General features: G+C 47.6%; 1 protein-coding gene across 2 annotated transcripts in view; it reads right to left on the bottom strand.

The window, feature by feature from the left end:
• Positions 1-16,220, bottom strand: part of BARX2 (BARX homeobox 2) — a 74,058-nt gene that overhangs the window by 4,891 nt on the left and 52,947 nt on the right. For both annotated transcript variants that reach the window (XM_002912690.3, XM_034666076.1), the window contains exons 2-3: positions 10,235-10,535; positions 5,557-5,641 (exon numbers count right to left, since the gene is read on the bottom strand). In XM_002912690.3, the coding sequence (XP_002912736.1) occupies positions 5,557-5,641; positions 10,235-10,535 (386 nt within the window). The remainder of the gene's footprint in view (positions 1-5,556; positions 5,642-10,234; positions 10,536-16,220) is intronic.

The raw sequence follows: 16,220 nt of genomic DNA, 5'->3' as shown, positions 1-16,220 counted from the left end.
GCTGGATCATAGGGTAGCTCAATTTTTAACTTTTTAAGGGACCTCCACACTGTTTTCCAGAGTGGCTGTACCAACTTGCATTCCCACCAACAATGTAGGAGGGATCTGTTAAGAGTTTTTTTATACACATTCTGGAGACAAGGCCATTATCAGATACAAGATTTGCAAAGGTGTTCTCCCATTCTGTGTGTCGCCTTTTCCCTTTCCTGGTGATGTCCCTCATCGCACAAATGTTTTTAGTGATGAAGTCCAGTTTATTTTTTCTTTCATTGCTTGTGCTTTTGGTGTGCTCAGAGGATTTTGTCGAATCCAAGGCCATGAATATTTACTCTAAAATATTCTCTTCTAAGAGTTTTACCAGTTTTAGCTTTTACATTTCGGTCTGTGGTTCGCTTGGAGTTATTTCTTGTGTAAGGTGTGAGGAAACCCCTAAGCTCTCAATAAACACCTGCTTTTAGCTGGGAATCTGCTTAACCACTGAGCTTTCCAGAAGCACAAATACGAAGGGGACCTCTAACAAGGTACGGATGCTGACAGAATCCTCCTCGGGGGAGAAGGCGTCCCTCTATTCCTTTTCACAGAAGTCAGCATCTGATTTTTATTTCAGTCTGAGCGCAGGCTGTTGAAAGTGCACAGATGTGCCAAGATGGAATGTACGTGTTGAAAGCAGCTCTACTTGGGATGAAAGAGGTTATACAAAATTAAGTTGCCCCATATAGTAATCAAGTTATAAAAGGGCAGGTCTAAGGAAGCCACCTAATTGGCAAAAGAAAGTCCAGCCCAGCAATTAGAGAACACCACCCACACAGCTTGGATAGACCCCACCTGGCTGTTTTCCTACTGCATGAAAAAAAAAAAATCAAAACAATCAGACCATTTTCTAAATGGAATAAAACATTCCAGCGCAAGCAATAATTAGGAGATAACTACCCTCTTGGCTGCTTCCCGCGCTCGACCTCTGGCCCCTTGTCTCCCAGCACACCTGAGACACGCAATTATCTCACAACCGCCCCATGCCAGGAGCTGCACTTTCTCATGCACCCCGTGGCCCTCCTCCCAGGATCCCTCCTGCCCAATTATTCCTAAAGCCAATTTAGTCCCCTTGGTCGGGGGGGTCCAAACAACCCACTGCAGCACCTGAGGTCACATGACTCTCCGAAAACCAGCTAGACACCATCTACTTCTATCAGCTGTGCTTTCTACCAGCTGCCGTTCCCCCCACCCCCCCAAAAACCCTTAAACTAGATATCCAAATGTTCTGTTGCTGAAGATGTCAGGACAGGCCTGTTTCCTTCCCAAGGTGTTGTGGGGGGAGGGCAGGCAGTTTGACAGCACAGAATGAAATGTCAGTGCAGGGAGGAACCTTCCACCTCCCCCATTACTCAGACAGGAAACGGAGCAGGCCAAAGGTAGCTTGTTATGATCCAAGAGCAAAGCCAAGGGCAGGGCTGGGATTGGAACACACTACCCTGCCCACTTGAATCTAACGCTCTTACCAGCATTTCATCGTGCGTAATGAGTGAGGATACATCAAAGGTGCCTCTGTGATTTCTGATTCTAGTACTGATCTGCAGTTCCCTGGTCTCCCGGCAGACCCTGGGTCACGGACTCCTTCACTTTCTGCACCCTTTTTCTCTATCTTCATCTAGGGCTCTCTGGAGCAGGGAGAGTCGGGTCAACTGATGACTATTTCCATGAAGCTGAGAAGCAAGCTCGGATTCTCTGGCACAAAACTCTTCCCAGCACCCTGCTTGGCAGCCTTTCTCCGCCTGAAGACGCAGTGCGACCTCAGACAGGGCCCCATGTGCTAAGGCACTGACTGGGAGCGGGCCCAGCAAGTGAGGAACGAGAAAGAACAAGCAGTCAGAATTGTTCTTATCCAGAAGAGAGGTTCAGAGCCCCAGGAACCTGTAGAATTCATTTCCTGTTTATATGTCTTCTGGATTCTCTGGAGATGTGAATTACATGCATAGGTAAAGAATAATAATGATGATAATGAAGAAGAAAGAAGAGGAAGAGGAAGAGAAGCTAACATTCTCAACTGCGTTCTATGCAGGAAACACTGTTAGAAGGCTCGTACAGGGATGAGCTCAGTTAGCACCAGAAACCCTATAAGGCACATAAGTATGGGGCATTTTGCTAATGAGGAAACAGGCCCACGGAGGTGAAGTAACCTGCTCAAGATCACACAGATGGTAACTAGTGGCCATTTCTTGGGATTGTTAACTATCTGGAGTTCTGCAGCGCCAAAGATGACGACGGTGCACGGCATGTGGCCCCCTCAATTCTGTGACCAGGGCAGGAGGGGGCGATCCATTTGGATCCTCCCACAGAACTGGGTTTGAGAGCTGAAAAAGATCCCTGAATGATGAGGCACTTTCAGCCTCTTGCAAAACGCTGGGTCCTCCTGGAACGCAAGCCAAACAGAAATGGAATAGAGGGTGAGCGCCCCACCTCACGGGCACGATGAAATTTACCCAACCCGCTATAGGTTACAAATGCTGACCGGTAAAAACTAGTCCGAGATGCTATCTGGCCTCTGGCAGCGCTCACCTTGGCCGCTGTGTGAATAACGCTTGAGAATCAAGTGCTAATCTTTTTCCAGTTCCAATTAGGTGACTAGCCTTGAGACATCTTTATTACCCAATTAGCTTTTTCTTTTCCTCCCAGTACTTGAAGAGATAGCCTTGAAAGAGTTCTACCAGGAAAACATATGAGGCAATCAGGATCCCAACAATGCCTTGCTGTTCTGGGGGAGTCAGAATTCAGACCTGAGACGGAACAACCATCCCCCCATTTTGAGCTCTGGCCATTGTGAAGTCCTTCAAAGTGCCCCAGGTGCTCCGGCCCCTTCCTTCTGCCCGTGAAACACCCCCCCCCACACACACACCTTTGCTTGGCACACTTCTTCTATTCATCCACTGAGATCAATTTAGATGGCACCTCTTCCATGAAGCCCTCCCTTTCTCTACCCTGATTCTGAACCCAGTAAATTCCACTGTGGCCCTGATCCCTCTGAATTATTACTAGTTTCACCAGTGTCCTCCCACCTGATGGAGTATTTTTTTCTAATTTTATTTCGTAATGGACACGTTCGTGACTTATCTTGACGTCTCCATTGCCTGGTGCTCCATTCCTAGGCTCCACATTGAACTGCTCGAGTGGACAAAGAGTGTGGCACTCCCGCCTCCGGAAGGGACCTGAACTCGGTTGGCCCGTGGAATGCTCTCTGAGGTTAAATCTGCTGATTTCCCTTTTGCTTTATGCGACACGGATGACCCTCAGTGACCAGCTCACACACTTGTGCCGGCAGCCCAGTGGCTGGTGAACCCCAGGTGATGTCAGAGGTGAAGGCACACGCTCGACCCACCGGCATCGGGCAGAGCTGGTAGGGATGGCAGGCTGTCAGTTCCTTAATCATCTGACTCATGAAGAGATCACTGATAACTGATTTCAACAATGCCTCTGCCACTCAGGAGACATTGATTTCGATGCTGATGATTGACGAGGAAGGAGGTGGGTGGCGGACTTGCCCAAAATCAGCCAGGGAGGGACAGGCATGGGAACTCAGCCCAGAGTTTCTAACTCCCAGATCTAGTTCTTTCTGAGATCAGTTCCCCGGGAGGTTTCTGACGTCATTTTCCTCTTTTCTTTTTTTTTTTAAGATTTTATTTATTTACTTGTCAGAGAGATAGAGAGGGCGCATGCACACGCACAAGCAGGGGGAGCGGCAGGCAGAGGCAGAGGGAGAAGCAGGCTCCCTGCTCAGGGACTCAATCCCGGGACCCTGGGATCATGACCTGAGCCCAAGGCAGATGCTTAACCGACGGAGCCACCCAGGTGTCCCTCCACCATCATTTTCATGTGTCTATAGCAATTCTCAAGGGAATGACTACATATTTAATCAATTCCCATTTATCCTTCAACTTCTACCTACACCTTTCTCCAATACCCGTCCCTGAACACCTGCGGGCTTACACACCTACAATAATTATAATTCACTATTATGTGTTCCCTGGCTGCTTTCCGGACCTTGATTCTCCAACGAGATCACAGATGCCACGAAGGCAAGCTTCTATCTTATTTCCTTACTTCCTACAGTGCCGAGGATAAGGTGCCGTTCACAAGAGACGCTAATACACATTTGTGGACTCCCCCAGTATATATGTGTGTGTACTGACACCTCGGCCTCACTTTGCGAGCACTCCAAGAGCCACGCCATCTCCACCTGAACACCCTTCCCTCGCAGGCTCAGGTCCCTCCAGAGGAAATTACGAGATTTGCCCAGGAATTCCCTTCCGGGAATATAACAAACGCTGGCTTGCTGGCTTTTAAAAAAAAAAATGTTAGCCATTAATATTATGTCTCTGTATCTATTAGCTATTAAAAATATCTATTAACTTACCTGTTTTCCTGAAAACTAAGGGCCAGAGAAGGACCTCAATTTTAGTAATTGTAACAACAACAACAACAACAACAAATCATATTCCAGCCCTTGAACATCAGGAAAGATGCCTTGTGGCCAGATAGGTTGGCAAATCAGAGTGTCATCCAAGCAGGACTGGACCACCTGGTCCGCACAAGAGGAAAAAGGGCCAGTAAGGTCCGGCGAGGGTTCGAGGAAGACCCGGGTCACAGGCCATGGTCTACCTGGTCTCTCAAGAAAACAGGCTGCTTGCTGCCCTCTTTTTCCAGCTCACCTCTTTTCTCTGGGCTTTGACCTTTTCCCTTGTGGTTTACAAAACTGGCAATGATACACACAACCACTTTGGAAAAGCTGGATTAACAGATTATTCAAATTTGCTCTTTTTTTTTAAAAAAGTGAACTATGATAAAGCTGAGTCCCTCAAAATATGGAGATGTCTATTTGGGTTTTTTTGTGTTTTTTTTTTTTTTTCTGAGAGATGTTTATGCTATTAGATCCACTTACAAACCAAAGATGGAATGATTCATTAGCTAGGAAGTAAAGCAGCGTGAGGGAAACCATAGTAGCCATGGTACCACGTGGATCAGAGGAACCTGGGAGCTTGTGAACACACACATTCCCAGCCCCATCACAGACCATCTGCCCTCGGGATCCTGGGAGGGCCTCGAGTTCTGCATTTTCACCTGCAATCCAGGTTCCTCTGACACCCACCGAAGCTTGACCATCCCTGCATTATAGCACACGGAGCCGCAGGGACAGATGTGCCCTATACGTCATTATGAACAAAGAGCCCTGACTTCTATTCTTAGCGACTGGTGGGAGGGGGAAGGAAGTTCTTTGAAAAGGCTAGCAGGTGGGGTTAAAACTAGCAACGGAGAAGCTTGTGGGCTTTCTTTTATTTCTAAGGAAACTGAAAAATAACATCCCTCTGGTCAGGAAATCCAGGTCGGGAGGAATGGCTTCTCTGACTGTCCCAACGACCTCCCTCCCAGCGAGCATCATAAAAGGCCTTCCACTCTCTGGAAGCCCAAACCACTCAGTGGTCCCTTCCTGCCTTCTTCCGAGCCCTGTAGTAAGAGTTCCCCCATCGTGACGGGTTCACGGTTGAGACCCACTCTCTTCATTCTTACCATTTTCTTCCACTTCATCCTGCGGTTCTGATACCAAGTCTTCACCTGCAGTTGAGTGAGTCCCAGAGACTGGGCCAAGTCCAACCTAGAAGGCGTGAGATGCAGAGGAAAGATGAGGAAGGAGGAAAGGGGCAAGAGAGATGGGGTCCTGTGGGCTAGATCCAGGCACTGCTATCAAAGCACGGACTTCCCCCATCAAACCAGTACTTCCCCAAAGAGCTTTACTTTCCTTCCAAGAATGTCATGGATGAAACTCTGGGAACCTAAGACACAGATGCCTACAACCCAAGGACACCTAGGGCCATCATCCTGGAAGCATTCACTGTCTGCCCTGGGCCCGAAAAGGATTTCTCAGCCTTGATCACAAAGTCCTTTCTGACCTGAAAGAGTCTTTAATGGGATCCCGTACAAAAATGAGGACTCTGCCCCCAAATCCAAACTGGAAAGGGAAAGTAAAGACCTGTCATCCTTGTCAAAATCCTGCTCATCACCCCAGATGCGGGCCAAGCTCACCCCGTCCTACAGGGGAGCCTCCCCACCCCCACCACACCTCCCACAGGTTCTGCCCTCTGGACCTTCCCTTCTGGTCACCTGCGTGGCTCCACGTTCTCCAGGGTTCTCTAACTGCTTCCCGCGAGTACTTTCTACCTCCCTGACTCAACCGCAGGGACTTCTTTTCTGTCCACAAAAATGCCTATCAGGTTCTCAATCCAGACCAAGGGCTCAAAAATACTTTCCGAAGGATGGATTCATTCATTGTAGCTGCCCTAAACTGTTATAATGTTGGGTTCCAAAAGAAACATTCAATCCGTAGCCCCTCCTGCCTCCCATTCTACTGCTAACCGTGGTTCTGCATTTCCCTGTAGCCTTCTGGAAAGTCTTGAACGTCAAAGCCATTCCTGGGAGGTGTGAGGTTGGAGCTACTTCCAACAACACAGAAATCATTTCCCGAGAAGCGCGGCATCCCAGGCCCCCGGCTCTGCCCCTGACCTATGCTGTCTTATTTATTCCTTTCACGACACTGTGAAGTCGGTATAATTATTCCCATTTTATGGATGAGAGATCTGAAGCTTGGAGAGATGAGAATAGCTTAGAATCTCTTGGTAACCATGGCCAAATGGTGTCTGCTGCCTGTTTTTGTAAATAAAGTTTTTATTGGAACACGGACACCCATTCGTCTGTGTACTGCCCACGGTGGCTTTCCTGCTCCAGCCTCGGTGGTGAGTGGTTGTGACAGAGACTGAAATTATTTTTTCCCTGGCCCTGTGCAAGAAAAACCTTGCTGACCCCTGGCAGATGATCCTAGAGTGAGAGGCAGAGCCAGGATGCGAACCTACCTCCATCTGGCTTCCCTGACTGCTCCTGTATGGGGGCTCCGCTCCACTCACCATATTTTTGCTCAAGTTCGATCTGTCAACAGGAAGCTCTTCCTCAGGCTTTAGAGGAGAAAATGCAAACAACCCAACTGGAGTATATCAAATGAGAAAGCGAACCAGGCTTCCAAACTCAGTCCTCAAGGCACAACTACGGACCTATATTGAGAAGAACGCCAAGCCTGCTGCCTGAGCACCATGTGGAAGGACCACCTCCTGGAGCCAACGTCAGCGGTCTCCCTGGAGCTCCAGCCCTCGTTCCTGCAGCAGGATGGACTTCTAGGGCAGCAAGCTGGGATGGGCACCCTTGCCGCAGGAAGCGGTGGTCACCACTTTCAAAGTCCGAGGTGTCTGAGGATTACAGTCTGTGGCTCTGAGGTCCCTTATGTCCAACACACTGTCACGACCACAAGCCTGAGGCACGGGAGCTCAGGGGGGACTCCCGGCTGCGACGTTCTCTCCCCAAGGAGTGCTGAGCAACATCTCACCGTGAGCAGGACCAGCGGGTATCGGCAATGAAGGTTCCAGGTGCTTCCTGCTGGCACTGCCGCTGCCCAGCCCCCCGGCTCTGACCGGAGGGCATGATTTAAATCTTCAATAATAAAAACACTCTTTCTTCCAAAAAACTTCAGAACCTGTCTTAAATCTGCATTCACATATATGTGGTCGTCCCAGGAAAAGGGCTACTGGAAGCTCACAGTGTTATTGAAAGTGATGAACAGACAGGAGCTAATAAATTCCCAGCGCCCACAGCAGCGAGCTCTCCCCACTAAGGAAGCCCTGCTTCCCAGGCAGCCATTCATTAAGAACCAAAAACCCAGGGGGGCTGTCCCGCAGGCTTCTGGTCTCCCAGGCTCCCACTGCGCCTTCCAGCCCGGTTCACCTGAGGCCATCAGGTGCATTAGTCAACGGCAGGCTCAGCTCACAGCTCTGCCTCGTTAGCAAATGCTGTTAGCTCACTTGGGAAAAATGCACCCCTGACTCACTCTGGCTACAGAAACACGCTTCACTGTCATCAGCTTTCTCTCATTACCTGCCACCGTTACAAATTCTCACTTCCCTGCATATTCGCTTAAATGGGGTCACCTAGGAAACTGGAGAAACAAACAAAGGGGAAGAGGGAGAAAGCTGTGGGAGGAGGGAGTGCTCATGGCCCTGGTCACGTAGGGAGGTGAGGAACATGGGAGAGGGCGGGTTAAGGCAGCAGCTTCCATGCCAGCCAGATGGTGTCCTTCTCCCCAGGCAAGTGAATCAGTCCTGCGTAGGTCACCTGAGAGGTGCCCGGGCAGGTATCAGGAAGTCCCAGGAGCTTGATTAGGAATCAACATTTCCGTTAAAATGTTCTCTGACTTCTAGAAAATAAGCCTAAAATTTTACCCAGGCTTGTTGAAGCCCTTTCGGTGTCCTACCACACAAGTCATGAATAATGTCACTGACCCCCACTGGCTGCCCAACTCCCTGAGGCTCCCCGTTACCTGTTGGGGGTACCAAAACAGCTGCTGATAACTGGGGATCCCTTCTGTCAATCACCAATTCACAGCCATGCCTCCACTGTCTAGCCAAAGGCTCCCCAGATGCTCAAGTCCAAAGAGAACTCACTTTCCTCCATCAAACCCACTCTACCCTCTGCCTTGCAGCTTCGGTCATGGTATCCCTGTCTATGCGGTGGCCAATCCAGAAGGCTCGGACTTCCAGCTCTCTTCTCTCTTCCTCACGCCAATGTCAATTCTGTCCATTCCACCTTCAAAACTGTTCTCCAATCTATTCCCCTTTCTCTGTGCCCACTGTCACAATCTTAATTGAGGTTTTCGGTGACTATCCCTGGACTCCCTCCCACTCCCCTGCTCCATCGCTTCCCTCTCCAATCAACCATTTAGGGTGCCACCAAAGCGAGGAGTCTAAAATGTAAATCTGGCCATGTCCCTTCCAGCTCTTAGTGGCTGCTGACGAAGACAGAGTCCGCGTTCTTTGGCCAGGCATGTGAGCCTTCCCACTTCTGGCCTCATCTCCTGCCACGCTCCCATTTGCCCCTTAGCCTGGAGATATCCTGACCACCTGCATGTCCCTCAACGTGCCCAGTGGGACATGCTTCTGTGCCCGTGAGGGCCATTCCCTCTGGAGTCAAAGGTCTTCTTAAATGTTGCCTCCTCCAAGATGCCTTCCCGAACCCCATCTGACACACTCAGCAATGTCTCTGGGCGCCTCCAGCCCTTGGTAACATCCTGGCACCAGGACCCGTGCCCTGTGTTGTGGGTACCTGTTGGCCTGTCCTTCCCTAGGATCACCTCCAGAACAGGACTCTTATCTCTTGCTTTCTGGACTCACAGCCTCTGCCACCGTGCCTGGCCCCCAGCAAACCCCCAGCACACAGCTGATGGGGGCTCGTGTAAGTGAATCAGTAAACAGATGTCCTCTGGTCAGTGATTTGTACACGCCTCTCTCTCTTAAATTTGCGTCAAACAGCTACTAACTAGCTTAAGAGATGCATCTGACTTTCCTTCCCTTTCTCTTTAATAGGGCTAGGATCAAATCTAGTAAGACAAGGAAGTGAGCAAAAGAACAAAAAAAGGACCTAGAAAATCCTCCCAGCAAATAGCTCCGCCATCTCCAGATCCCAGAGCGAGTTTGCAAGAACAAGGTAAGACATCCATTCTTGCACATTTTGCAGTTAAAATTCTAAATTAAAGAAATAAGGTGAGATAATTAAAGCCTCTGAGTAAAGCAGAGGTCACAGTCCCCTCATCTGGATCTCAAGAGGGTTCAAAGAACACACATCCGGGTCTTGCTCATCTCTCAACCAGTGGCTCTGACTTGATATCCATCAAATTTACAGGACCTCTAACAGCTCCTCAGCGGAATCAGTCCGAGCCTCCCCAGTCAAGAGCCAGGCCCGCAGCCTGAGCCGGCGGGGAGTTGGAGGGTGGGGAGAAGCCTGAGAAGGTCACGGGTCCCAATCCCACATCGAACCCCGCTGCATCTGATCCTACGTGTAAGTGGCTTTAAAAACCGGACCCGTTTTCCAGCTCAGAGCCCGGGCAGCCATTCACTAAACTCACTTTGCTCCTTCTCCTGAAGGAGTTAAGTTAAATACGGGGGCAGAGCCAGGGCTTGCGTGTGATGCGTGCACGTGGGCTGGGTTCTGTCAAACAGGCTGAGGCTACGTGAGCCAAGGACGAGACTCCTGCCAGCGTGTGGAAAATCTCTCTGAAACGGTCCTTGTGGTTCTCTGTCCCACCCCGAGAGCAAAAGGCGCCTCCCCTTCCCCAGGGCCCTCCCTGCGAACAGTCCTCTCCCCGGGTTCTCACCTGTCTGGGGTGGACAAGTACTTCTGCTTCTGGAACTTCCTCTCCAGGCCCATGAGCTGCAGTTCAGTGAAGATGGTACGACTCCGGCGGGGCTTCTTCTGCCGCGGTGTGGGCTGCTCCGTCTCCGACTCGCTGCTGCCCAGAGCCTCGCCCCCCGGGGCCTCAGCACAGGAGGCCTCGGAGGCCGGGTGGCAGGACAAGGCCTGGGCAGCTCCCGGGGGGGCAGGGACCAGGTGGGAGATGACCGCGGGCTGTCGGGTGATCACTGAGAGGAGAGGGTATGCCCGAAGGGAAGCGGGGCCTGGAAGACAAACAGGGCAGCAGGTCATGAAAGGAGCCAGGGTGCAGGGAAGCCAGGGGCCCTCAGAGGACCACTGGCCCACAGCCATCTGAGGGGTGGGGCCTCCCCATCCTAAGGAGGCAGAAGACGAGGAAGCAGCAAGCAACTCAAGACCTGGAACTGCTGGGTGGGCAGGTGAGCTTTGCCCTGACGTGTGAAAACATTCTAGCTCCCTGTGGCCAAGAGGTTCTTGCAATTCGTCTGGTTTTAAGTGGGCATTTCCCCGCCCCCTCTCTTTTAAACCCCTAAATTCTGGTTTCAGAGACATGGGTCAATAGTCTGAGCCGATGAAAAGAAGCAGTCAGAAAAAGCGAGAAACATGAGAATAGATTTGTAATATACAAACTGCTGGATAGCCCCCTCTGGTCTTGATAAAAATACATAGTTGCAACTATGACTTCCTGCTGAGAGGTCTCCAGACCTTGAATCATGACATTTTTCAGAGCGGGAAGGAAGCTTAAGGATGATTTAATTCAACTTCTTTCTTTCAGAGACAAGACTGACTGAAAGGCTAAGTGCCTTGCCTAAAATCACAGAGCTAGGGGTAAGGAGATCCAGGAGTCAAACCAAGTTCTTCTGGCTTAAAGTCTAGCGCTCTTATCACATCGTGAATCACATGGATACATCAATGGGGGGGGTGGGGGGAGCAACAGGAATAGATTTTAATTCACATGAAAACTCAGATCCATTACGACCCTGCTGCCTACAGCACCGTGTGAAGGACTGTCGGGATGGGTCAGAGCCTGGCTGAGGAAAGAGAGCTGAGGTTGATTGCCCATGTCTGCCGTGGGCATGTGCGGGGGTGTATGGTGGCACGTATGCTAGTTATGTGCCACTCCTGCCTTAGGAATTTCCAGGCAGAAGTACTTTTCTGTCCAAGAATCTGTTACGTCTCTAAAGTTCAAATACAAGAGCTCTCCCTTTCCATTATTCAATAGAATCATGTTTAAAAGGCCATGATCATTACCTACGTAAGTCATTTTATCTCTCTGGGCCTCAGTCTTGCCATCCACATAGCAAGTAAAAGTAGGTAATTTCAAGGAATTCTTCAAACTCTACTATACAGATGCCATAAAAGTTCCTCTCATCCCAAGCCCACCTTGATACCTGATGAAAATAGAAAAGACTCAGGGGGTCGCCCTTTGGGACTCAGGCCAGCCCTGACAGCTCACTACAAGGGCAAAGGCAAGCCTGTGAGCCAACCAACGTTCACAGTAGCTTTGGGTTAAAACCAACCAACGTCACAGAAACAGCAGGGTGCTACTTGCCTATTGGATCTCCGTCCTCTGGGTTGGCATTTCTTTTCTTATTCATTCCCGTGCTTCTGTTTTGGGCCCCAGTCATAGTTACTAGAACAGATAACTTCTCTTGTTCTTTGACTCCTTCTCAAAAAGCCCAGTACAAACCACAAAGTTGTTAAGTAATAAATCACCAATGCCTATGCTTTCTATTAACTCTCCAGCCAATGCTAACACTTGAGGTTTCGTGTTGTGGATTCTTTTTGAGGAAAAAAAAATCATCTAGGAATGAATTATAGCAAGAAAAGGAGGATACCTGGGCCTGCGGTTTTGGATCTCCCAGGATACGTTATGAAATGTCACTTCTTGAAAACAGTATCTGAAAGCCTCTTTACAGGCACAAGGTAGTTCTCATCTTGAATCATTTTATTCCTTTAATTCTGATATTTCTTTTTAAAAGGAACTCTCTTGATTAAACAGGCTAATTTAAAATCTAGAAGCTTAGGAACTTACCAGTATAGGAAATGGCTAGTTATCTACCTGTCCGTAAGGTTTTTAGTGGCCATAGTTTTGGCTTTCTCTTTTGTAAGAGAGTTAAACTTTTTTCCCCCTAACATTAAAAAAATATTTTGGACATGTGGTAATATCTAGTGTTGGCCAGGATGTGGGGAAATGGGCGAGGGTGTAAATCAGTATAGTCTTTTACAAAGACACACTAAGCAATACCTCTCAAAGTACTGACCAGGCAATTCTATAATTTGAGACCAATTTTCCCATATGCACAACGATTTACGTACAAGCATATTCACTGCAGCCTTGATTATAATAGTGAGACAGGGAAAACAACCCACACAGCAATAGGAAAATGTTTAAATGGATTGTGGTACATCTGTAATATGAACTACAATGTAACCACTAAAAAGACCTATATAAATAGATAGATTATAGGGAAAAATAAACTAAAATGGAAAAGATTCTAAAGTAAAGTATTGAGAGAAAATAAAGCTATGGAACAATTTGCATTCCACATAAAAAAATCTGGATGTGTGTCTGCATTTATAAATGCATTGTTTTTAAGCCCAGGAAGTTAGTCAGCAAACTATTAGCAGTGATTACTTCTAGGGAAGGCGTGGGAGTGAAGCAGGGCGAAACGTTGTCTACATGTATGACTCTAATCCCGTATCTAGTCCTACCATGAATGTTTATTGAGCATCTACTTTGGGCTGTACTCTGTTCTGGAAGCTGGGGATAGAGCAGTGAATAACATCAAGTCCCACCTTCAGGAAGCTTACATTTCAGTCAGGAAGGTAGACTGCAAACAAACAAACAAATACATATATAATGCTGGGTAGTGATAAACCCTATGAAGGAAAACAGCAGATTGTGAAGATGGGGCAGGGAAGGAGGACATGGGTATTTCCGAGTGGGGAGGCGAGGCTAGGCAAAGCAAGGAGGAGATAACAGTTCTGGCAGACAGGTGACTCAGTGGAGAGAAGAACATTGGGAAGGGCACCCCGGAGGCAGAGAACCAGCTCAAGCAAAGCCCTAAAGTGGGAATGGGCTTGTGTTCAAAGAGTTGCAAAAAGGCATAGTGAGCAGGGCAGGGGGATGTCACAGGAAATAAAAATTTGGAATGCTAGGGCACCTGGGTGGCTCAGTCGTTAAGCATCTGCCTTCGGCAAGGGTCATGATCCCAGGGTCCTGGGATCGAGCCCCGCATCAGGCTCCCTGCTCAGTGGGAAGCCTGCTTCTCCCTCTCCCACTCCCCCTGCTTGTGTTCCCTCTCTCGCTGCCTCTCTCTCTGTCAAATAAATAAAATCTTCAAAAAAAAATTTGGTATGCTGTAGTCAGATCATGTAGTCCGATCTTGAAGGCCAGGGCAAAGAGTTTGGATTTTCTTCGGGATGTAATAAAAGCATTGGCAAGATCTGAGCTGGAGAAGGATATGCTGTGGTTTACATCCTGAAGATCCCTGTGGCTGCCGTGCGGGGGACAGACCGTAGGGGTGAGCGTGGAAGCAGAGAAGTACACTGGGAGGTGAGGCAGCATTCTAGACCAGGCATCACTGTGGCATGAGCCAGAAAGGTAGCAGCTGTGTAGTGAGAGCTGGTCTATTTGGTGTGTGCTTTACAGTGGGGGGCGGAAGAGCCTGCAGAAGGGTTGAATGTCATGTCTGAGCTACAGAGAGCTGCCATGTCAGGTCTGGGTTTTGGGCCCTGGCACATAGAGGAATGACAGTGCCATTGCTAAGAAGGGAAAGATGGGGCAAAGACAGACCAAGATTGCTGTTTTATTTTTTATTTATTTATTTTTAAAGATTTTATTCATTTATTTTGAGAGCGAGAGAGAGAGCACAAGCAGGGGGAGAGGCAGAGGGAGAGGGAGAAGCAGACTCCCTGCCAATCAAGGAGCCCGACGCGGGACCCGATCCCAGGACCCTGGGATCATGATCTGAGCCGAAGATAGCCGCTTAACTGACTGCGCCACCCAGGCATCCCCAAGATTTCTGTTTTAGACAAGTTGTTGTTACACACGGTGCATGTGTTGAAAAGGCAGCTACACGTACCAGTCTGGAGTTCAGAGAAGAGCTTGGGCTGAAGACACAACCTTGATTCTTGGGAGTACCTGTGGTGCGTAGAACAACAGGACACCCCCTAGAGAGATAGTGGAATAAAGAAATAAAGAGATCCAAGGATGGAGCCCTGGGGAACGCCAACATCTGGGTCATAAAAAGGAAGAGAAGCCCATCAAAGGGACCAAGGAAAGGAAACAGAGAAGTAGGAAGCCATTACCCCACGATATCCCAATCCCTAGATGATACTTCTGTAGTACAGCTGACCTCTGAACAATGTGGGGCTTTTGGGGGGCTGCCCCGCAGTTGAAAATGCATGTATAAATTCTGACTCCCCCAAAATGTAACTGCTAATAGCCTACCATTGACCAGAAGCCTTACCAATAAGCACTTAACACATATTTTGTATGTTACATGTATTATATACTGTATTCTTACAGTGAAGTAAGCTAGAGAAAAGAAATGTTAAGAAAATGGTAAGAAAAAGAAAATACATAGTACTGTACTGTATTTATTGAAAAAAATCTGTGTCCAAGTGGACCCATGCAGTTCAAACTTATATTATTCAACAGTCAACCGTATTTAGGTTTTACTACAAGCGTGTATTATTTTTGTAATTTTAAAAAGGAAGCGTTAGACTACATGAACTTTAGTTTTGTTCTCACTGTAAAGTTTTACTATATGTCCAATTTGTCAGAAAAGAATTTCCATGCCTATAAATAGTTAAAACTTCTAAAAAGCTGGCCAAACACAAACAAACAAACAAAAAAACCTCAACAACCTAGAAATACCAGTAATGGAGTATCGAGTATGTTTGGTTTTAGGACACTGTTAGTAAAACAAATATTGTGGTATTCGGAGCAAAGGGGACTCTCTCTCAGCCACTCCTCGGCCAATGGGTCTAAGGAATTTTCTCCTTTCATGATAGAAGATGTTTGAGTTCTCGTGCTAGACAGAATTACGTTCTTTCTTTTAAAATAAAAATTTTATAATGTGGAGAAATGATAGTCTTTAACAAGCGGTCCTGGAATGACTGGATATCCCTATGCAAAAAAAAAAAAAAAGTGGTAACCTAGAATTCATAGTTTATTTTAAAAATCAACTGAAAATGGATCATAGATCCAAAAGTAAACATAAACTTATAAAACTTTTAGAAGAAAACATAGGAGAAAAATCTCTGTGACTTAGCATTAGGCAGGGAATTCTTAGCTATGACACCCAAAGAATGTCACATTAAGGAAAAGGATGAAAAGCTGGTGTCCATCAATAGTAATAACTTCTACTTGGCAAAAGATACTATTAAGAAAATGAAAATACAAGCTACAGACCAGGAGAAAATATTTGCAAATCACACACCTGACAAGTGATTTGTATCAAAAATATATAAAAAACTTCTCAAAGTTCAACAACTTTAAAAAATCACCAAAAAAAAAAAAAAAAGGAGAGAAGTTTTGAGCAGACACCTCCCTGAAGTGGATACATAGACAGTATATAAGTACACGGAAAGGTGCTTAGCATGATAAGCCATTAAGGAAATGCATATTAAAACTACAACAAGGGGCGCCTGGGTGGCTCAGTCAGTGAAGTGGCCAGCTCTTGATTTCGGCTCAGGTCATGATCTCAGCATCATGGGATCAAGCCCCATGTGGGGCTCTGCACTCAGCATGGAGTCTGCTCCAGATTCTCTCTCTCTCCCTCCGCCCCTCCCCTCGCTTGCATGCACAGTCTCAATCTCTCTCTCTCTCTCTCACAAGTAAATAAATAAAATCTTAAAAAAAAAAAAAACTACAACAAGATACCACTACACATTTGTTAGAAAGATCTAGAAATTTTTAT

This window comes from Ailuropoda melanoleuca, chromosome 8 (genome assembly GCF_002007445.2).
Source record: "Ailuropoda melanoleuca isolate Jingjing chromosome 8, ASM200744v2, whole genome shotgun sequence".
Taxonomy (NCBI): Eukaryota; Metazoa; Chordata; class Mammalia; order Carnivora; family Ursidae; genus Ailuropoda; species Ailuropoda melanoleuca.
This window is presented reverse-complemented; position numbering and strand designations above follow the sequence as displayed.